The 23,790-nt window shown below is 48.1% G+C and overlaps 1 protein-coding gene across 2 annotated transcripts in view; it reads left to right on the top strand.

Annotated features, from left to right (window-relative positions):
• The window catches only part of RNMT (RNA guanine-7 methyltransferase), a 152,195-nt gene extending 131,106 nt beyond the window's left edge, over window positions 1-21,089 (top strand). Inside the window, exons 10-11 of one of the 2 annotated variants that reach the window (XM_069219918.1) lie at window positions 9,019-9,052; window positions 20,577-21,089. In XM_069219918.1, the coding sequence (XP_069076019.1) occupies window positions 9,019-9,052; window positions 20,577-20,614 (72 nt within the window). In that variant the 3' untranslated portion in view covers window positions 20,615-21,089. The remainder of the gene's footprint in view (window positions 1-9,018; window positions 9,053-20,576) is intronic. The other variant, XM_069219917.1, reaches the window with a different exon arrangement.
• The last annotated feature ends 2,701 nt before the right edge of the window (window positions 21,090-23,790 follow it).

The following is a 23,790-nucleotide window of genomic DNA, read 5'->3' as shown; positions in this document are numbered from 1 at the left end:
GGTGGGGTGGATTTAGCCACACTAGCTGCCTGGCCCCCTAACATGCAAAAATACAGGCAGCAGCTCTTTATTAATGGGACAAGTGTAGAGGGCCTGAGGGATACAGGTGCCAGTGTCACCATGGTGACAGAGAAACTGGTTTCCCCTGGCCAATACCTGACTGGAAAAACTTATACAGTCACCAATGCTGACAATCAAACTAAAGCACATCCCATGGCAATGGTAACTTTAGAATGGGGAGGGGTCAATGGCCTGAAACAGGTGGTGGTCTCCTCAAACATCCCAGTAGACTGTCTGCTTGGAAATGACCTGGAGTCCTCAGCATGGGCTGAGGTAGAACTAAAAACCCATGCAGCCATGCTGGGTATCCCTGAACTGGTGTGTGTAAAAACGAGAGCACAATGCAAGGCACAGGGTGAAAAAGTAGAGCTGGAGTCTGGAAAAATGGCCCAGCCTACCAAGAGAAAAGGAAAGTCAGTTGGGAAACCAACTGCAACACAGTCAGAAAAAGAGAACCTCTCTTCTCAGGAAGAAGTTCTGCCCTCTGAGGGAACTGAGCCTTTGGAGCTTGAACCTTATCAGGTTGAGCTCTTAGGCCCAGGGGGACCCTCAAGGGAGGAGCTGTGTAAGGGACAAGAAACCTGTCCCTCTCTTGAAGGCCTTAGGCAGCAAGCTGCTGAAGAGTCCAAGGGCAAGAAAAATGGAACACATAGGGTCTATTGGGAAGATGGACTCCTGTACACTGAGGCCAGAGACCCCAAACCTGGTGCCACTAGGAGAGTGGTAGTGCCTCAGTCGTTCAGAGAGTTTATTCTGACCTTAGCCCATGATATTCCCCTTGCTGGGCATTTGGGGCAAACCAAGACGTGGGAGAGGTTAGTCAACCACTTCTACTGGCCCAATATGTCCCAGAAGGTTAAGGAGTTTTGCCTCTCCTGCCCCACCTGTCAATCCAGTGGTAAGACAGGTGGACACCCAAAGGCCCCCCTCATTCCACTTCCAGTGGTGGGGGTCCCCTTTGAAAGAGTGGGTGTGGACATAGTTGGTCCACTGGAACCTCCCACAGCCTCAGGAAATATGTATATCCTAGTAGTAGTGGATCATGCTACTAGGTATCCTGAAGCTATTCCCCTTAGGTCGACTACTGCCCCTGCAGTAGCCAAGGCCCTCATTGGTATCTTTACCAGAGTGGGTTTCCCTAAGGAGGTGGTGTCTGACAGAGGTACCAACTTCATGTCAGCATACCTAAAACACATGTGGAATGAGTGTGGAGTGACTTACAAATTCACTACACCATACCATCCACAAACTAATGGCTTAGTTGAGAGATTCAACAAGACATTAAAAGGCATGATCATGGGGCTCCCAGAAAAACTCAAAAGGAGATGGGATGTCCTCTTGCCATGTCTGCTTTTTGCTTACAGAGAGGTGCCACAGAAGGGAGTAGGATTCTCACCCTTTGAACTTCTGTTTGGCCACCCTGTAAGGGGACCACTTGCTCTTGTTAAAGAAGGCTGGGAGAGACCTCTTCATGAGCCTAAACAAGACATAGTGGACTATGTACTTGGCCTTCGCTCCAGAATGGCAGAGTACATGGAAAAGGCAACCAAAAACCTTGAGGCCAGCCAACAGCTCCAGAAGTTTTGGTATGACCAAAAGGCTGCACTGGTTGAGTTCCAACCAGGGCAGAAAGTCTGGGTTCTGGAGCCTGTGGCTCCCAGGGCACTCCAGGACAAATGGAGTGGCCCTTACCCAGTGCTAGAAAGGAAGAGTCAGGTCACCTACCTGGTGGACCTGGGCACAAGCAGGAGCCCCAAGAGGGTGATCCATGTGAACCGCCTTAAGCTCTTCCATGACAGGGCTGATGTGAATCTGTTAATGGTAACAGATGAGGATCAGGAGGCAGAGAGTGAACCTCTCCCTGATCTTCTGTCATCAGACCCAAAAGATGGCTCAGTAGATGGAGTGATCTACTCAGACACCCTCTCTGGCCAACAGCAAGCTGATTGTAGGAGAGTCCTACAACAGTTTCCTGAACTCTTCTCCTTAACCCCTGGTCAGACACACCTGTGTACCCATGATGTGGACACAGGAGACAGCATGCCTGTCAAGAACAAAATCTTTAGACAATCTGACCATGTTAAAGAAAGCATCAAGGTGGAAGTCCACAAGATGCTGGAATTGGGAGTAATTGAGCGCTCTGACAGCCCCTGGGCTAGCCCAGTGGTCTTAGTCCCCAAACCTCACACCAAAGATGGAAAGAAAGAGATGAGGTTTTGTGTGGACTACAGAGGGCTCAATTCTGTCACCAAGACAGATGCTCATCCAATTCCTAGAGCTGATGAGCTCATAGATAAATTAGGTGCTTCCAAATTCTTAAGTACCTTTGACTTGACAGCAGGGTACTGGCAAATAAAAATGGCACCTGGAGCAAAAGAGAAAACAGCATTCTCCACACCTGATGGGCATTATCAGTTTACTGTTATGCCCTTTGGTTTAAAGAATGCCCCTGCCACCTTCCAAAGGTTGGTGAATCAAGTCCTTGCTGGCTTGGAGTCCTTCAGCACAGCTTATCTTGATGATATTGCTGTCTTTAGCTCCACCTGGCAGGATCACCTGGTCCACCTGAAGAAGGTTTTGAAGGCCCTGCAATCTGCAGGCCTCTCTATCAAGGCATCCAAATGCCAGATAGGGCAGGGAACTGTGGTTTACTTGGGACACCTTGTAGGTGGAGGCCAAGTTCAGCCACTCCAACCCAAGATCCAGACTATTCTGGACTGGGTAGCTCCAAAAACCCAGACTCAAGTCAGGGCATTCCTTGGCTTGACTGGGTATTACAGGAGGTTTGTGAAGGGATATGGATCCATTGTGACAGCCCTCACTGAACTCACCTCCAAGAAAATGCCCAAGAAAGTGAACTGGACTGTGGAATGCCAACAGGCCTTTGACACCCTGAAACAAGCAATGTGCTCAGCACCAGTTCTAAAAGCTCCAGATTATTCTAAGCAGTTCATTGTGCAGACAGATGCCTCTGAACATGGGATAGGGGCAGTTTTGTCCCAAACAAATGATGATGGCCTTGACCAGCCTGTTGCTTTCATTAGCAGGAGGTTACTCCCCAGGGAGCAGCGTTGGAGTGCCATTGAGAGGGAGGCCTTTGCTGTGGTTTGGTCCCTGAAGAAGCTGAGACCATACCTCTTTGGGACTCACTTCCTAGTTCAAACTGACCACAGACCTCTCAAATGGCTGATGCAAATGAAAGGTGAAAATCCTAAACTGTTGAGGTGGTCCATCTCCCTACAGGGAATGGACTTTATAGTGGAACACAGACCTGGGACTGCCCATGCCAATGCAGATGGCCTTTCCAGGTTCTTCCACCTAGAAAATGAAGACTCTCTTGGGAAAGGTTAGTCTCATCCTCTTTCGTTTGGGGGGGGGTTGTGTAAGGAAATGCCTCCTTGGCATGGTTGCCCCCTGACTTTTTGCCTTTGCTGATGCTATGTTTACAATTGAAAGTGTGCTGAGGCCTGCTAACCAGGCCCCAGCACCAGTGTTCTTTCCCTAACCTGTACTTTTGTATCCACAATTGGCAGACCCTGGCATCCAGATAAGTCCCTTGTAACTGGTACTTCTAGTACCAAGGGCCCTGATGCCAAGGAAGGTCTCTAAGGGCTGCAGCATGTCTTATGCCACCCTGGAGACCTCTCACTCAGCACAGACACACTGCTTGCCAGCTTGTGTGTGCTAGTGAGGACAAAACGAGTAAGTCGACATGGCACTCCCCTCAGGGTGCCATGCCAGCCTCTCACTGCCTATGCAGTATAGGTAAGACACCCCTCTAGCAGGCCTTACAGCCCTAAGGCAGGGTGCACTATACCATAGGTGAGGGTACCAGTGCATGAGCATGGTACCCCTACAGTGTCTAAACAAAACCTTAGACATTGTAAGTGCAGGGTAGCCATAAGAGTATATGGTCTGGGAGTCTGTCAAACACGAACTCCACAGCACCATAATGGCTACACTGAAAACTGGGAAGTTTGGTATCAAACTTCTCAGCACAATAAATGCTCACTGATGCCAGTGTACATTTTATTGCAAAATACACCCCAGAGGGCACCTTAGAGGTGCCCCCTGAAACTTAACCGACTGTCTGTGTAGGCTGACTAGTTCCAGCAGCCTGCCACACTAGAGACATGTTGCTGGCCCCATGGGGAGAGTGCCTTTGTCACTCTGAGGCCAGTAACAAAGCCTGCACTGGGTGGAGATGCTAACACCTCCCCCAGGCAGGAGCTGTGACACCTGGCGGTGAGCCTCAAAGGCTCACCCCTTTGTCACAGCCCAGCAGGGCACTCCAGCTTAGTGGAGTTGCCCGCCCCCTCCGGCCACGGCCCCCACTTTTGGCGGCAAGGCTGGAGGGAACAAAGAAAGCAACAAGGAGGAGTCACTGGCCAGTCAGGACAGCCCCTAAGGTGTCCTGAGCTGAGGTGACTCTAACTTTTAGAAATCCTCCATCTTGCAGATGGAGGAGTCCCCCAATAGGGTTAGGATTGTGACCCCCTCCCCTTGGGAGGAGGCACAAAGAGGGTGTACCCACCCTCAGGGCTAGTAGCCATTGGCTACTAACCCCCCAGACCTAAACACGCCCTTAAATTTAGTATTTAAGGGCTACCCTGAACCCTAGAAAATTAGATTCCTGCGACAACAAGAAGAAGGACTGCCCAGCTGAAAACCCCTGCAGAGGAAGACCAGAAGACAACAACTGCCTTGGCTCCAGAAACTCACCGGCCTGTCTCCTGCCTTCCAAAGAACTCTGCTCCAGCGACGCCTTCCAAAGGGACCAGCGACCTCTGAATCCTCTGAGGACTGCCCTGCTTCGACGACGACCAGAAACTCCCGAGGACAGCGGACCTGCTCCAAAAAGACTGCAACTTTGTTTCAAGGAGCAGCTTTAAAGACCCCTGCAACTCCCCGCAAGAAGCGTGAGACTTGCAACACTGCACCCAGCGACCCCGACTCGGCTGGTGGAGAACCAACACCTCAGGGAGGACCCCCGGACTACTCTCCGACTGTGAGTACCAAAACCTGTCCCCCCTGAGCCCCCACAGCGCCGCCTGCAGAGGGAATCCCGAGGCTTCCCCTGACCGCGACTCTCTGAAACCTAAGTCCCGACGCCTGGAAAAGACCCTGCACCCGCAGCCCCCAGGACCTGAAGGACCGGACTTTCACTGGAGAAGTGACCCCCAGGAGTCCCTCTCCCTTGCCCAAGTGGAGGTTTCCCCGAGGAAGCCCCCCCTTGCCTGCCTTCAGCGCTGAAGAGATCCGTTGATCTCTCATAGACTAACATTGCAAACCTGACGCTTGTTTCTACACTGCACCCGGCCGCCCCCGCGCTGCTGAGGGTGAAATTTCTGTGTGGGCTTGTGTCCCCCCCGGTGCCCTACAAAACCCCCCTGGTCTGCCCTCCGAAGATGCGGGTACTTACCTGCAAGCAGACCGGAACCGGGGCACCCCCTTCTCTCCATTCTAGCCTATGCGTTTTGGGCACCACTTTGAACTCTGCACCTGACCGGCCCTGAGCTGCTGGTGTGGTGACTTTGGGGTTGCTCTGAACCCCCAACGGTGGGCTACCTTGGACCAAGAACTGAACCCTGTAAGTGTCTTACTTACCTGGTAAAACTAACAAAAACTTACCTCCCCCAGGAACTGTGAAAATTGCACTGTGTCCACTTTTGAAATAGCTATTTGTGAATAACTTGAAAAGTATACATGCAATTGAAATGATTCAAAGTCCCTAATGTACTTACCTGCAATACCTTTCAAACAAGATATTACATGTTAAATTTGAACCTGTGGTTCTTAAAATAAACTAAGAAAAGATATTTTTCTATAACAAAACCTATTGGCTGGATTTGTCTCTGAGTGTGTGTACCTCATTTATTGTCTATGTGTATGTACAAAAAATGCTTAACACTACTCCTTGGATAAGCCTACTGCTCGACCACACTACCACAAAATAGAGCATTAGTATTATCTCTTTTTACCACTATTTTACCTCTAAGGGGAACCCTTGGACTCTGTGCATGCTATTCCTTACTTTGAAATAGCACATACAGAGCCAACTTCCTACAGTGTGCATTTATTGTGCTGAGAAGTTTGATACCAAACTTCCTAGATTTCAGTGTAGCCATTATTGAACTGTGGAGTTCATGTTTGACAAACCCCCAGACCATATACTCTTTATGGCTACCCTGCAGTTACAATGTCTAAGGTTTTGCTTAGACACTGTAGGGGTATAGTGCTCATGCACTTATGCCCTCAGCTGTGGTATAGTGCACCCTGCCTTAGGGCTGTAAGGCCTGCTAGAGGGGTGACTTACCTATGCCACAGGCAGTGTGAGGTTGGCATGGCACCCTGAGGGGAGTGCCATGTCGACTTAGTCATTTTCTCCCCACCAGCACACACAAGCTGGCAAGCAGTGTGTCTGTGCTGATTGAGGGGTCCCTAGGGTGGCATAAGACATGCTGCAGCTCTTAGAGACCTTCCCTGGCATCAGGGCCCTTGGTACCAGGGGTACCAGTTACAAGGGACTTACCTGGATGCCAGGGTTGTGCCAATTGTGGAGACAATGGTACATTTTAGGTGAAAGAACACTGGTGCTGGGGCCTGGTTAGCAGGGTCCCAGCACACTTCTCAGTCAAGTCAGCATCAGTATCAGGCAAAAAGTGGGGGGTAACTGCAACAGGGAGCCATTTCTTTACACATGGTGAGCAAAATAACAATGGATTGAACCTAGATCTGTGACTGGGGCTGAGTGGTGGAAAGTTTCAGCACTCCATCCATCATCCTTTTGACGTCACTCTCCCCACATGTGGTCAGAAAGGTGAGGTAAACATCCCTCATCTTTAACCGTTGTTCCCAACCCTGCTTGAGATGTCCATCGTCCCTCACAAAAAGACCCCCAAAAGGACGGGCCTTCTCACTCAAATCCACAGCAGAGTCAGACACCCAGACCCCAGGCAGCACAACCTAGCAATTTGGCTGACGTCTTAGAGTTTTGTTACTGTGGTTTGCTGTAGGAGTGCATTGGCATGTTCAGAGAAACCAGTAGACCCACTAAATAAACCTGCTACACTGCTAAGTGGAAGCCTTTTGTTCACTTCAGTTTCTCAAAAGAACATCAATCTGCTCACCCCTCAGTGCAGGACATCACTTATTACCGTCAACATCATCAAAGGTCACAGTTGGCTTACACATCAGTCAGGCTACACTTAGCCACTGTTGCTACATATGTGCAGACAGGAACATTCTTCCTATTCAAAATGCCCGTTATTGTTCATGGTAGACCTTAAGCATGTAATTCCACCAAAGGTGCTTCCTGTCCCAGTCTGAAGTTCCTTTGTTAGAAGTTTGCCTTCCTCATAGCTATCACATTACTCTGGTGCGTCAGTGAATTGCAGGCCCTCACACTTCAGGAACCTTATTTAAAACCAATCCTACGTCTTTGCCAATGGTTGTCTTCCCTTTTCAACTTCATCTATTGAACTGTCTTTTTTCCCTGACCTGACTCAGTAACTAAAAGAGTACTCCACAAGCTTGACATTGGCCATATTATTTTGGGTTAGATGGAACCAAATCCTTTAGCAAAACACAACTGTTTGTAGTTTTATCTCAGCCAGGTGAATTGTCAAATGCATCCAGACCTGCTATTCTCAACCTTCCTGCTCCAACAGGGCATTACTATGGCTTTTCTGGGGAATATACCCATAAGTCATTTGTGGAGCAGGGAAATCATCCACTCTGCACACATTTACAAAATACTACTGTGTTGACACCCTGGCAAGAGAGCAGGCCAGAGATGATTAAGCTGCCCTCAGGAATTTGTTTCAGACCTCTGCAATAACCACTGGCTAGCCACCAGTTAGGGGAGTACTACTTGACAGTCTAAGCAGAGCATTTGTATCTACCACCACAGATGCAACAAACAAAGTGCTGCCTTGTAAGCATCTTTGTTGCATGTATTGCTGTAGATTCACACCCACCCACGCTCCTCCCCAGAAGCCAGCGGTATTGCAGATATCTTTCACTTTAAAATTTGTATCTCCTACTTGCATGATCACTTTTTCTTCTCTACAAAGTATTCCATGCTTGCTCTTACCTATTGGGCAAAAAACAGTCTAACGATGGATTCAGTGACCGTGCGCATCTACAAACAGAGGAGGAGTCATCGAGACCCCATGACTCGAAATACTTCTTCAAAGAAAAGCAGCTTGCACCGTTCAAGCCCAACACTAGATAGTAGGAGTTTGGAAAGTTTGTGACTTTACAGCACCGCATGGCACAAACAGATTCTTACAGGGTATTTAACATGTTCCTCACTGACCACAAGATAAACATTGATGTGGTTGAGGAAAAGATGAAAGAATTGGCTTGAAGGCTGATGTCAGTCACTTGCTCAAGGACTGTTTTTACTGCCACTCTTTTGATATGTTTCTTTAATCACATAGCCACTTTTTTGTCTCTGTGGTAAATATACTAGTCTGTCTAGATTGTGATTCCATGTGTGATCCTGTGTCTTCTGAAAAACCTTTCTATACTGGCAGTTCTTGGTCCGCTTCCAAGGATATCAGATAAACTGGATTAAAGGTCCTGAATGCAGCTCAAGTGTAAGAACCTCATCTACTTTTCATGATTTACAAATGCATTGCAGGCTGAGCTACCTTTGCCACTACAACAAAGGCGTCTCTACAGCCCCAGCCAAAACCTTTATTCCTCCAAACTTCTGTGCTTAGCTTCCTCAACCGCTAAGATTTAGGAGGCGGTGGAGGGCAGAATTTTGTGGATCTTCTTGATCTCCATGTCTGGTATGCCTCATCTTGGGAGGATGAAAGGAGGCCGTGAAGCTACACTGGATGTTTGATTTTCTTACACTTCTGTTAATGTTTTACTATTGCACTATATGGGTAATGTATTCATGCTGTTAAATTAATTCTCTTTTTATTGTCTATTTTGATTTACCAGGGTACAATGAGTAAATCTGAATGGGAAGCTACAAGTAAGTAGACTGTTAGCTACAGTAGCACCTGTTTTGTCATACTAGAACCATTATGTTAATATGTGGTTTAATTGTGATGCAGTTGTAGCCTTATGAACTGCAGCTGTTGAGTGTTAAAGGGAGTAGAGTCCCCCTTTTTGATTACCTTTTAAATACTATAGCCCACCCACTGGAAGATTCTTTTTTGTTTAGGTCTCTTGTATGAATATGGGCAGGCTACACACACTCTTCAGGCAAACCTTGCGTTACTGTAGGAAGTTGGCTCTGTATGCACTATTTCAAAGTAAGGAATAGTATGCACAGAGTCCAAGGATTCCCCTTAGAGGTAAGATAGTGGCAAAAAGAGATAATACTAATGCTCTATTTTGTGGTAGTGTGGTCGAGCAGTAGGCTTATCAAAGGAGTAGTGTTAAGCATTTGTTGTACATACACACAGGCAATAAATGAGGAATACACACTCAGAGACAAATCCAGGCCAATAGGTTTTGTTATAGAAAAATATATTTTCTTAGTTTATTTTAAGAACCACAGGTTCAAATTCTACATGTAATATCTCATTTGAAAGGTCTTGCAGGTAAGTACTTTAGGAACTTTGAATAATCACAGTAGGATATATACTTTTTACATAAAACACATTTAGCTGTTTTAAAAGTGGACACAGTGCAATTTTCACAGTTCCTGGGGGAGGTAAAGTAATGTTAGTTCTTGCAGGTAAGTAAACCACCTATGGGGTTCAAATTGGGGTCCAAGGTAGCCCACCGTTGGGGGTTCAGAGCAACCCCAAAGTCACCACACCAGCAGCTCAGGGCCGGTCGGGTGCAGAGTTCAAAGTGGTGCCCAAAACACATAGGCTTCCATGGAGAAGGGGGGTGCCCCGGTTCCAGTCTGCCAGCAGGTAAGTACCCGCGTCTTCGGAGGGCAGACCAGGGGGTTTTTGTAGGGCACCGGGGGGGGACACAAGTCCACACAGAAAGTACACCCTCAGCACCGCGGGGCGGTTGGGTGCAGTGTGCAAACAAGCGTTGGGTTCGCAATAGGATTCAATGGGAGACCAAGGGGTCTCTTCAGCGGTGCAGGCAGGCAAGGGGGGGGGCTCCTCGGGGTAGCCACCACCTGGGCGAGGGAGAGGGCCTCCTGGGGGTCACTCCTGCACTGAAGTTCCGATCCTTCAGGTGCTGGGGGCTGCGGGTGCAGGGTCTTTTCCAGCCGTCGGGATTTTAGAGTCAGGCAGTCGCGGTCAGGGGGAGCCTCGGGATTCCCTCTGCAGGCGTCGCTGTGGGGGCTCAGGGGGGACAACTTTGGTTACTCACTGTCTCGGAGTCGCCGGAGGGTCCTCCCTGAGGTGTTGTTTCTCCACCAGTCGAGTCGGGGTCGCCGGGTGCAGTGTTGCAAGTCTCACGCTTCTTGCGGGGATTGCAGGGGTCTTTAAATCTGCTCCTCTGGATACAAAGTTGCAGTCTTTGTTGAACAGGGCTGCTGTTCTCGGGAGTTTCTTGGTCTCTTGGAAGCAGGGCAGTCCTCTGAGGATTCAGAGGTTGCTGGTCCTGGGGAAAGCGTCGCTGGAGCAGCTTTCTTTGGAAGGCAGGAGACAGGCCGGTAGGACTGGGGCCAAAGCAGTTGGTGTCTTCTTCCTTCTTCTGCAGGGGTTTTCAGCTCAGCAGTCCTCTTCTTCTGTAAGTTGCAGGAATCTAAATTCTTAGGTTCATGGGAGCCCTTAAATACTAAATTTAAGGGCGTGTTTAGGTCTGGGGGGTTAGTAGCCAATGGCTACTAGCCCTGAGGGTGGGTACACCCTCTTTGTGCCTCCTCCCAAGGCGAGGGGGGCACATTCCTATCCCTATTGGGGGAATCCTCCATCTGCAAGATGGAGGATTTCTAAAAGTTAGTTACTTCAGCTCAGGACACCTTAGGGGCTGTCCTGACTGGCCAGTGACTCCTCCTTGTTATTCTCATTATCTCCTCCGGCCTTGCCGCCAAAAGTGGGGCCGTGGCCGGAGGGGGCGGGCAACTCCACTAGCTGGAGTGCCCTGCGGTGCTGGAACAAAGGGGGTGAGCCTTTGAGGCTCACCGCCAGGTGTTACAGCTCCTGCCTGGGGGAGGTGATAGCATCTCCACCCAGTGCAGGCTTTGTTACTGGCCACAGAGTGACAAAGGCACTCTCCCCATGTGGCCAGCAACATGTCTTGAGTACCACAGGTAGTTGATTTAGGTTTCAGGGGGCACCTCTAAGGTGCCCTCTGGGGTGTATTTTACAATAAAATGTACACTGGCATCAGTGTGCATTTATTGTGCTGAGAAGTTTGATACCAAACTTCCCTGTTTTCAGTGTAGCCATTATGGTGCTGTGGAGTCCGTGTTTGACAGACTCCCAGACCATATACTCTTATGGCTACCCTGCACTTACAATGTCTAAGGTTTGGCTTAGACACTGTAGGGGCACAGTGCTCATGCACTGGTGCCCTCACCTATGGTATAGTGCACCCTGCCTTAGTAGGCTGTAAGGCCTACTAGAGGGGTGACTTATCTATACTGCATAGGCAGTGTGAGGTTGGCATGGCACCCTGAGGGGAGTGCCATGTCGACTTACTCGTTTTGTTCTCACCAGCACACACAAGCTGGCAAGCAGTGTGTCTGTGCTGAGTGAGGGGTCCACAGGGTGGCATAAGATATGCTGCAGCCCTTAGAGACCTTCCCTGGCATCAGGGCCCTTGGTACCAGGGGTACCAGTTACAAGGGACTTACCTGGATGCCAGGGTGTGCCAATTGTGGAATCAAAAGTACAGGTTAGGGAAAGAACACTGGTGCTGGGGCCTGGTTAGCAGGCCTCAGCTCACTTTCAATTCAAAACATAGCATCAGCAAAGGCAAAAAGGCAGGGGGTAACCATGCCAAGGAGGCATTTCCTTACAGTTACTTCTTAAAAATCCTACATTCACCTGAATCGAAAATAATGTTAGTGATTCAGGTGTCAACAGTTGAGAATGTTTGGAAATTGGCACATGTCTCTGACTACCCACATTCTACTTAAAAGATAAGTTTTTTTAATGTAAATGTTATGAGCCACTTTATTTTATGGTTTGAGTCTCTAGTAGTAGCAGAGCTGTAGGCAGATCTAATGGGGTAGCACAGAGCAAGATCACCAGCAACATCAGAGGTAATTACCTCTTTTCTGGAAACAAAGAAGAAAGAAAACATTGCTTAGACATGTTCATTGTGGTAGCTAGAGGGGTTTCTAAAAGTATATATAAAAATAATGGACATTTATTGATAAGGAATTATTGAATGAAGCTATGATCTGTCTATCCTTCTTATGTTCGGAAATATCACAAGCTCCAACATCTTTTACCTGTGGTTATTTAAATGTTCAAGTTCTTGTTACGCGGGTATAAATCACAACAATTGCTACAACTTTGGCTTAATCTTTGCACCGCTTTAGGATACTGTTAGCTAATGCATCATGTGCAGTACCAATAAAAATATCCTGTTTATTACAGAACATCGTTCATCTCAAGGTTTTACTGTGAACTCAATGAATTATGAAGGACATGCCCTTTCGGATTTGCACATCAGCAGCAATGTATGTGCTTCCAGAAAGGGAGGAAATGTGATTTTGAAAAAAAAAAAAAAGGATATCTTCCAGTGTCTCATGGAGTAGGGGTGACAGTTTATAAAAACCTTACACATTTTGGATCACTGTAAAGACTTACTTTCTCTAGACTGAGTGACCAGATGGCTGAATAATAAATGGTGACCCATGTTTATTTTCTTTGATTTGCAACTTGGGTTTGTTACATTACACTTCTGCCTATGTCTTGGAGGTCTGTTCCATATCTTCCATATCATATACACACTAAAAAACAGCAAAACAAAAGTTATAGCTTTTACAGCCTGGATTCCTCTGACCTTACCTACATTCCAGTGGGACACCCTAGAGTGTAGTTTGTGATATCCATGATTGAGCACTATGCTCCTAATTCCAAAAGAGGAATGTAAACCTACAAGGCTTTCATGACATACTTGTACTCAAAAGGAAGTGTCCTCTAGCCTGTGATAGAGCTCCATCCCCCAGCCACCTGATCACCGACTGGAAGCCTCTATCCATCCAGGAAACAGCAGCTGTCATGAGTTAGACCCACTCTGGCTCACCCAATGACCTTTAACCTGGGCCAGAGGGAAATCAGCAGCATCCTCGCACCTATCCTCAACACCTCCATCAGGACTGCCACCTTCCCCAAAGCATGGAGCATGGAAGCTGTAAGGAAATGCCTCCTTGGCATGGTTACCCCCTGACTTTTTGCCTTTGCTGATGCTATGTTTTGAATTGAAAGTGTGCTGAGGCCTGCTAACCAGGCCCCAGCACCAGTGTTCTTTCCCTAACCTGTACTTTTGATTCCACAATTGGCACACCCTGGCATCCAGATAAGTCCATTATAACTGGTACCTCTGGTACCAAGGGCCCTGATGCCAGGGAAGGTCTCTAAGGGCTGCAGCATGTATTATGCCACCCTGGAGACCCCTCACTCAGCACAGACACACTGCTTACCAGCTTGTGTGTGCTAGTGAGAACAAAATGAGTAAGTCGACATGGCACTCCCCTCAGGGTGCCATGCCAGCCTCTCACTGCCTATGCAGTATAGGTAAGACACCCCTCTAGCAGGCCTTACAGCCCTAAGGCAGGGTGCACTATACCATAGGTGAGGGTACCAGTGCATGAGCACTGTGCCCCTACAGTGTCTAAGCAAAACCTTAGACATTGTAAGTGCAGGGTAGCCATAAGAGTATATGGTCTGGGAGTCTGTTTTACACGAACTCCACAGCACCATAATGGCTACACTGAAAACTGGGAAGTTTGGTATCAAACTTCTCAGCACAATAAATGCACACTGATGCCAGTGTACAGTTTATTCTAAAATACACCACAGAGGGCACCTTAGAGGTGCCCCCTGAAACTTAACCGACTATCTGTGTAGGCTGACTGGTTCCAGCAGCCTGCCACACTAGAGACATGTTGCTGGCCCCATGGGGAGAGTGCCTTTGTCACTCTGAGGCCAGTAACAAAGCCTGCACTGGGTGGAGATGCTAACACCTCCCCCATGCTGGAGCTGTAACACCTGGCGGTGAGCCTCAAAGGCTCACCCCTTTGTCACAGCACCGCAGGACACTCCAGCTAGTGGAGTTGCCCGCCCCCTCCGGCCCCGGCCCCCACTTTTGGCGGCAAGGCCGGAGAAAATAATGAGAATAACAAGGAGGAGTCACTGGCCAGTCAGGACAGCCCCTAAGGTGTCCTGAGCTGAGGTGACTCTAACTTTTAGAAATCCTCCATCTTGCAGATGGAGGATTCCGCCAATAGGATTAGGGATGTGACCCCCTCCCCTTGGGAGGAGGCACAAAGAGGGTGTACCCACCCTCAGGGCTAGTAGCCATTGGCTACTAACCCCACAGACCTAAACACGCCCTTAAATTTAGTATTTAAGGGCTCTCCCTGAACCTAGAAACCAGATTCCTGTAACTTACCGAAGAAGAAGACTGCTGAGCTGAAAACCCCTGCAGAAGAAGGAAGGAGACACCAACTGCTTTGGCCCCAGTCCTACCGGCCTGTCTCCTGCCTTCTAAAGAACCCTGCTCCAGCGACGCTTTCTCCAGGACCAGCGACCTCTGAATCCTCAGAGGACTGCCCTGCTTCCAAGGACCAAGAAACTCCCGAGGACAGCGGCACTGCTCCAAAAGAACTGCAACTTTGTTTCAAGGAGCAGCTTTAAAGACCCCTGCAACTCCCCGCAAGAAGCGTGAGACTTGCAACACTGCACCCGGCGACCCCGACTCGACTGGTGGAGAACCAACACCTCAGGGAGGACCCTCCGGCGACTCCGAGTCCGTGAGTAACCAAAGTTGTCTCCCCTGAGTCCCCACAGTGACGCCTGCAGAGGGAATCCCGAGGCTCCCCCTGACCGCGACTGCCTGAGCCTAAAGTCCCGACGGCTGGAAAAGACCCTGCACCCGCAGCCCCCAGCACCTGAAGGAACGGAACTTCTGTGCAGGAGTGACCCCCAGGAGGCCCTCTCCCTTGCCCAGGTGGTGGCTACCCCGAGGAGCCCCCCCCCTTGCCTGCCTGCACCGCTGAAGAGATCCCTTGATCTCTCATTGAAATCTACAGAGAACCCAATGCTTGTTTGCCCACTGCACCCGGCCGCCCCCGCGCTGCTGAGGGTGTACTTTCTGTGTGGACTTGTGTCCCCCCCCGGTGCCCTACAAAACCCCCCTGGTCTGCCCTCCGAAGACACGGGTACTTACCTGCTGACAGACCGGAACCGGGGCACCCCCTTCTCTCCATTGAAGCCTATGCGTTTTGGGCACCTCTTTGACCTCTGCACCTGTCCGGCCCTGAGCTGCTGGTGTGGTAACTTTGGGGTTGCTCTGAACCCCCAACGGTGGGCTACCTTGGACCCAAACCGGAGACTTGTAAGTGATTTACTTACCTGACAAAACTAACAAAAACTTACCTCCCCCAGGAACTGTGAAAATTGCACTGTGTCCACTTTTAAAACAGCTTATGGTGTTTTATGTAAAAAGTATACATGCTAATGTAATGATTCAAAGTTCCTAAAGTACTTACCTGCAATACCTTTCAAATTAGATATTACATGTAGAATTTGAACCTGTGGTTCTTAAAATAAACTAAGAAAAGAGATTTTTCTATAACAAAACCTATTGGCTGGATTTGTCTCTGAGTGTGTGTTCCTCATTTATTGCCTGTGTGTATGTACAACAAATGCTTAACACTACTCCTTGGATAAGCCTACTGCTCGACCACACTACCACAAAATAGAGCATTAGTATTATCTCTTTTTGCCACTATCTTACCTCTAAGGGGAACCCTTGGACTCTGTGCATGCTATTCCTCACTTTGAAATAGCACATACAGAGCCAACTTCCTACAGAAGCCAGCAGAGGTCAAACCGCTCTTGAAGAAACCATCCAGCGAACTCAAAAATTACTTCCCCATATCATATCACTGCTTCCTTTCCCAGTTAAGGTTCTGGAAATAGCCATCAACCAACAGCTCTCTGAACACCTGTTAGAAAACAATCTACTAGGCACATCCGAATGTGGCTTCTGTGCCCGCCACAGCATGGAGACTGCCCTGATCGCTGCAACGGATGACATCAGGTCCCTACTCCACCACGGAGAGAAGGCAGCCCTGATCCTCCTCGATCTCTCTGCCGCGTTTGACACCGTCTCCCCCTACACCCTCATCTCCAGACTCCACCATATCAAGATCTGAAGCCATGTCCTCAAATGGATCCACACGTTTCTCACAGCAGTCACCCAGAGAGTCCGCCTCCCACCTTTCACCTCCGAGCCCAAGAACATCATATGCGGCGTCTCCCAGGGGTCCTCATTTAGCCTCACCCTCTTCAGCAACTACATGACACCATTGGCTGGGATTGTTTGTTCCTATCATCTCATATGCCGATGACATTCAACTTGTACTCTCCGAAGACCGTGCCACCCCTAGAGGCAACTTCAGCAACGTCATGACCCACTTCGCCGAATGGATGAGATCCAACTGCTTGAAAATGCACCTCAATACAATACAACAGATAAGGCAGAGGTGATCATTTTCGGAAACAATACCTCCCCCTGAGACGACACCTGGCGTCCCTCCATGCTCGGACAACTTCCGGCTGAACATACCCATAACCTTGGCACCATCCTCAACAGCAAACTCCACTGTCTCCACTGGCTGCCCATCCACAAGAGGTGCAAATTCAAGGTTCTCCCCCCCCTCGCATACAAAGCCCTCCACAACATCGGATCCAAAGTCATCAACCACAGACTTTTTCCACCGGCCAACCAGAGAACTCCGTTCAACCACCCTTGCCCTTGGTCAAGTCCCGCTGGTTTTCTGCAATCACTGCTGTTGGTGCTCCTTCTCCTTCCTCACCACCAAGATCTAAAACACCCCCCAGCCCCCTCTTTTCCCCTACCTGCATACCACACGCACCCTCCTGGACTTCAAAGGGGGCTCAGGACATGGTGCTTCGATAAGAGGCAACTAGTTCACAGCGAAAACCCACAGCGCCCGGATGCCCCCTGTGATGAGAACCCATGCTTTACAAACACCTAATGATTATTTGATTGATTTTCCATCTCCCCAGAAAGGCCAGTTTTAGGGTTGAGCCTGCGGAGCATGTGCTAGCTCATGCGTCTCGCTTTTGAGAAACTGTTATTAACAACAAGGGCTTGAGGCCAGCCAATTTTACCATTTCTTGCTTTGCGTGGCACTCTTTTTTACAGCCTCATAATTTGCAAGCCTGGCATCATTTCCGTTCCTATTTGTGGAGCAGGGACCAAGCACTGATTGGATTCAACTTAATCAGTGCCCGTCCGTTTTTCCTTATGTGATTGAGGTTCTATTTTGTTCTTTTTAACTCTTAATGCCATACAAATAGGAGTGTGACTGGCAAACACTTTCCCAGCAGGACAAACAAAATTGCAAAGATTTATCTTCTATAGTTAACGTTCTTTTATTTTGCCGCGTCTTCTTTTCTCACTCTGTACTCATGTTTTCTTTTCTTTTTGCTTGTGGTGCTGCTCTCAAAAGAGGAGGGTTATCTCATTCTAAATATTTCAAAGTGACATTGTTTCTTTCTTATGTGTAATTTCTGAAATTATGCTTCAACACATCATTGTACAGTACAACCCAATTCATCCCACTCCAATCCGCCCCACACCAGTCCACCCATCTCACCCCACACCAATTCACCCCACTCAGTTCAATCCACCACACTTCAATCCAAACCACTCACCACCAACTCCAATCCACCTCACTCCACCCCAAATAATCTGCTCCAATCCAAAACTATCTCACGCACTCCAATCTGCCCCACGCTGATACTAAACAATCTGACCCACTCTAATCCACCCACTCCAATTTGCCTCAGACCAATCCAAGACAATCTGCCCAGTCCAGTCTGCCCCACTCCAATTTCCCCCTCTCCAATCCAAAACAGTTGGCCCCAATCGAATCAATCCCACTTAAATCTTCCCCACTCTAATCCAGGAGAATCTGCCCCACTCCAATCCAAAACATATATGCCCCACTCCAATCCAATCTGCCCCTCTACAACAGCCCACTCCAGTTTGCTCCACTCTAATCTGAAACAATCTGCCCAACTCTAATCTGCCCCACCCCAATGCCATAATCCACCGCAATGTCACAACCTACTCCCTCAGTTCAATCCACCCACTCCATTCCAACCCACCCCACTCCAAGCCATCACACCTCAATGCAATCCACCCCTGTCCAACCCATCACACCTCAATCAAGTCCACCCCACTTCAGTCCATCCCACTCCATTTGAATCCCTCCATACAGTCTACCCCACCCCACTCCATTCCACCCCACTCAATCCACCCCAGACCAATCCAATCCAGTCTACCCCACTCCAGTCGAGTCCACCCAATCTACACCAGTCTGCCCCACTCCAATCCAGTCCACCACACTAAATCCTTTTCACCCCACCCCACTCCATTCCAACCCACCCCACCCCACCTCAATCCAATCCACTCAACCCCATTTAAATCCACCCCACTCCAATCTAGTCCACCCCACTCCAAAACAATCTGCTCCAATCCATTACAATCTGCCCCACTCCAATTCAAGTCACCCTGCTCCAATCTGCCCCATTGCAATCCAAAAGAATCTGCCACACTCCAACCTAAAAGAATCTTGCCCCACTCCAATACAAAACAATCTGCACAACTCCAGTCTGCCCCACCATTCCAGAATAATCTACTCCACTCAACACCCATCCAATCCACCCCGATCCAGACAAACCTAATCTATTCCAAACCACTCTACCCCAATCCTATTCACACTACCCCACCCCAGTCCAGTTCACCCCAACCCAATCCACCCCAACCCATTGCCACAATTCAGTTCATTTCAGTCCAATCCACCCCATTCCAATCCACCCACTGAAATCCATTCCACCCCACCCCACTCCATCCTCTTCACCCCACTTCAATCCACCACACCTCAGTGCAATGCACGCCACTCCACCCCAGTCCAACCAAACTCACCTAAATCCAATCCACCGCATTTCAGTCCACCCCACTCCAATCTAATCCCCCATCCAGTCCACCCCACTCCCCTCCAGTCCAATACACTTATGTCCATTCCACCCCACTCCAATCCCTTCTAGTCCAGTCTACCCCACTCTACTTCAGTATAAACCACTCCAAACCATCCTTTTCTAATCCATTCCACCCACCCCAGTCATATCACTCCATTCCACCCCATCCCAAACCAGTGTAGTCCACCCCACCCCAATCTACTTTACCCCATTTCAGTCCACCCCATCCAGTCTACCTACTCCGTCACCACATTCAATCCAACCCACTATACCCCAATCCAGTCCACCCAATCTACTCCAATCCACCCCACTCCCTCAGTCCACTCCACCAGATTCCAACCCACTGCACTCTAGGGCACTGCACTCTGTGCCACTGAACGCCGCTTCCCTCTACACAACTCTACAACACTTTACTTTCACTACTACACTCTGATACTCTAACTCAACAAATCCCATCTACGACACTACTCCACCCCCCCCCCCGCCCCACTCCACCCTAGGATACCCCATACCACTAGCTTTCAGCCATCCTAAACGGCAGTCACACTGGTCTAGAACATTGCAAACACACATTGCAAAAGTCAATAGGTCTTGTATAGGTGAGACCTATTGGCTTTGCCAATGCTTGTTTAGTAGAATGGATGCGTTAATAAAGTGTGTTAATCTAGGCATTGCTAAGTGGTGCAGAACCTTTGGGCAGAGGTTATAACAGCACTGAGTGGAATAACTGGCATTCCGTTAAAGCCGACGATAGTTATGCCTGCTGGGCCATGTGCCACGCGCCAAGCAAACAAGAGTATTGATCAAAGTACTGAGATTAGCAGTGGCGAAAAACATTTATTGGGCTGAACTGGATAGTTAGCCTGCTACAGGGGGGGTGTTCGAAGGAAGTCCCTGAAAGGGTACGAGCTGAATGTGGAATGAGAGAGGTTAATGAGCATCGGCAGCAGACCAGAGGGTGACGGGGGGGGCAAGTTATAGAGTGGAATATATAGAAGTAGCACTAAAACGAGGAGAAGGCGATACAACCCAAGGGGAAACTCCGCAAAATGACGTTGAGCAGGCTGAGTAAGAGGTGGGAAGGGATGCAGGTTGTGAGTCTGTATGTGTGTCTTTGTGTCTTTGTGTGTGTGTGTGTGTGTGTGTGTATCGTACCTCGTACTCAGATGTATGAATATACTGTTTCATAAGACCAGTGCTCTCATATCCTTTATGTGGATGTTAGTTCTTCCATTGTTGGCGGGTGGGTGGGGAAAAGATGGGGATTGTTATTGTTGTTAATCAATAAAGAAATTCAAACAAAAGGCATTGCTAGCGTTCTGATTTTACTTTGCCAGGATCTTGAAGTCAGGTTATTATTGAAATCCTGTGTTCTGTTTTTTGCAGGTATCTATTTGGTTTTTGCATTCGAAAAGCAGTTATGATGATAAACCATACTCAAGTTGGAGCAGACTGAAAATCCTCTTTGCAAGTTTTCAAGCGATCCAAAATGAGTTGCATCTATCTTAATGTTTTCATAAAAAGCATTTTTGTTGTTACTACTGTTGTGTGCAGGACACTGCAAAGAAAGCTGTGGTGTGCTGCTGAATGTCACTGGTTCGCTTTCCAGTTTCCTGTCTGTGACAGATGGACTTTTCTGTGTATAAAAAAGACTGAGACCAAGACTGACTTTGGGGATTTTTAAGCCTATTTTTTTAAGTGACAATGCATGTTTCCAGAAATGCTTTGTAGATTGTCGTTTGATTTCATATCCGTGTCTCTGCTGAAAGATCACGAGCTAAAAACGCTGTTAATAAATGTTATCTGTCAATGTGGTGGCCCTCACTGTCAAGTGTGCTTCAGATCAAATCAGTTCAGAGCACAATTTTAAATTTATTAAAACTGGATGTTTGAAAAGTGCATGCAGAACATATTTCTTATTTGTCTTTTTCCCTCCTGGCCAAAAAGCAATCCATTTGAGCTAGATTTCCGGTGGGATCTTGTCGGCGTTGAATTTCACTGACATTCACAGACGTATTTCAAATCATTCCTCTCTTTTTTTACATATAATTAAAATGTGCTATTGCTTTTTAATTGCTGGCTTTTCAGAAAGTCGAGAGGACAAATGCTTCAAAGGTAATTTGATATTTTGCTAATCTTAGGTGACAAATCTGATAATTTGTTAAATAATGGATTATTGAATTTTACAGTACTGAACTAAACTTTGCGCTTTTAGTCACTGCTGCTCTAGAGCTTTGCTTTCTTCATCCTGGCTCCCTCGGTGTTCTTCCCTCCCACCCCCCAAAGGCAGGGATGGAAGGGGAAGCCCTTCCCCTTCCGCCCACGACAACCCCCCCCTGATCCCCCCCCACCCCCTTAGGCAAGAGTCGCTCCCCTTGGAGGGGAATTTATTTTGGGCCATTTCTCCTCCCCTTGGGGGCATATCGGCCTATTTCTGTTAGGCCGATCTTCCCGGGGGGGGGGGGGGGGGGGCACTTAGGCACCAGGGATTGGTGTGTGTATGTGAGTGTTTTGTTTGGGGGGGCAGCCCCTTGGGCAAGGGTTGCTCCCCATGGGGGCACATTACTGTTGGCCATACCTGCCCCCTTTGGGGGCAGATTGGCTTATTTTTGGAAGGCCCATCTGCCCCCAAGGGGGGCAGAAAGCCCCCTAGAGACCAGGGAAGATTTGTTTTTTCAAAATAAGAGGGTGGGGGTATGGCCATACCCGCACCCCAGATAAATGGGGACAAAGTTGTTCTGCCCACCAGTGGGCAGATGGGGCAATTACCCCCGATCCACACCCTTGGGGGGGCAGAAAGTCTACTAGATGCCAGGGAATTAAAAAATTGTGGGGTGGTGGCTACCAACCAGTATGGGCCTGGTTCTGCCCCCACCCCAACTGAAGGAGGTAACAGTCTTTCAGCTCTCCCCCACACACTAAAACATCTTATCCCACTGCAAGCAAGAGGACATTTGATTATTTTGGGTTTTCGTTTTACATTTGGGCCATGAGAGCTTGGCTAACTCTCAAAATCGTCCCACTTGGAATGGTGAGGGCTGCACTTTATGGACTTTGGGACGCTGACATGTAGAAAAATCCACAAGACCTAGACACATCTGAAAACTAAACATCAGGGTGATTCCAGGGTGGTGTGCTTCACAGGCACCCTGCACCATTTTTTTTTATTTTTTTTTTTTCTTGTTTTACCCACAATGCCCTGCAAACCTCCAACTTTGCTGGAAATCACACATTTTTGTGATGGAACCTTCCATAATCTGCAGGAATCCACAAAATTCCTACCACCCAGCATTGTCTCATCTATACAGATAAAAATTCTGCTGCACTTGTCAGACTAAAAATGTTTTTTTCTCAGTCTGCCCTTTTGGACCCGCTTTGGTTCCCACTCAATTTCAACATGTTTTTGGCTCTTCCCTGTCACAAGCACTTGGCCCACCTACACAAGTGAGGTACCATTTTTATCGGGAGACTTGGGGAAACGCTCGGTGGAAGGAAATTTGTGGCTCCTCTCCGATTCCAGAACTTTGTCACCGAAATGTGAGGAAAAAGTGCTTTTTTGGCCAAATTGTGAGGTTTGCAAAGGATTCTGGGTAACAGAACCTGGTGAGAGCTCCACAAGTCACCCAATCTTGGATTCCACTGTGTCTAGTTTAAAAAAATGCACAGGTTTGGTAGGTTTTCCTAGATGCCAGCTGATCTAGAGGCCAAAATCCACAGCTAGGTACTTTGTAAAAAAAAAAAGAAAAAAAGGTCTGTTTTCTTTGGGAAAATGTGATGTGTCCCCGTTGTGTTTTGGGGCATATCCTGTCACGGGCGCTAGGCCTACCCACACAAGTGAGGTACCATTTTTATCGGGAGACTTGGGGGAACGCTGGGTGGAAGACAATTTATGGCTCCTCTCAGATTCCAGAACTTTCTGTCACCGAAATGTGAGGAAAGTGTTTTTTTGGCCACATTTTGAGGTTTTCAAAGGATTCTGGGTAACAGAACCTGGTCAGAGCCCCACAAGTCATCCCATCTTTGAGTCCCCTAGGTGTCTAGTTTTAAAAAAAATGCACAGGTTTGCTAAGTTTCCCCAGGTGCCGGCTGAGCTAGAGGCCAAAATCCACAGCTAGGCACTTTGTAAAAAAAAAAACACAGCTGTTTTCTTTCTGAAAATGTGATACGCAAGTAAGGTACCAGAATACCAAAACAAGTGTTATTGCCCCTTGTCTTTCGCTACATTTTTTCCTTCCAAATGTAAGACAGTGTGTTAAAAAAAGATGTATATTTGGGAAATGTCCTGTAATTCACATGCTAGCATGGGGACCCCAGAATTCAGAGATGTGCAAATAACCACTGCTTCTCAACACCTTACCTTGTGTCCATTTTGGAAATACAAAGGTTTTCTTGATACCTATTTTTCACTTTTTATATTTCAGCAAATGAATTGCTGTATACCCTGTATAGAATGAAAACCCATTGCAAGGTGCAGCTCATTTATTGGCTCTGGGTACCTAGAGTTCTTGATGAACCTACAAGCCCTATATATCCCCGCAACCAGAAGAGTCCAGCTGACTTAACGGTATATTGCTTTAAAAAATCACAGGAAAAAGTTAGA

This window comes from Pleurodeles waltl, chromosome 2_2, assembly GCF_031143425.1.
Source record: "Pleurodeles waltl isolate 20211129_DDA chromosome 2_2, aPleWal1.hap1.20221129, whole genome shotgun sequence".
Taxonomy (NCBI): domain Eukaryota; kingdom Metazoa; phylum Chordata; class Amphibia; order Caudata; family Salamandridae; genus Pleurodeles; species Pleurodeles waltl.
Note: the sequence above shows the minus strand (reverse complement) of the source record. Positions and strands in the feature narration are given on the sequence as shown.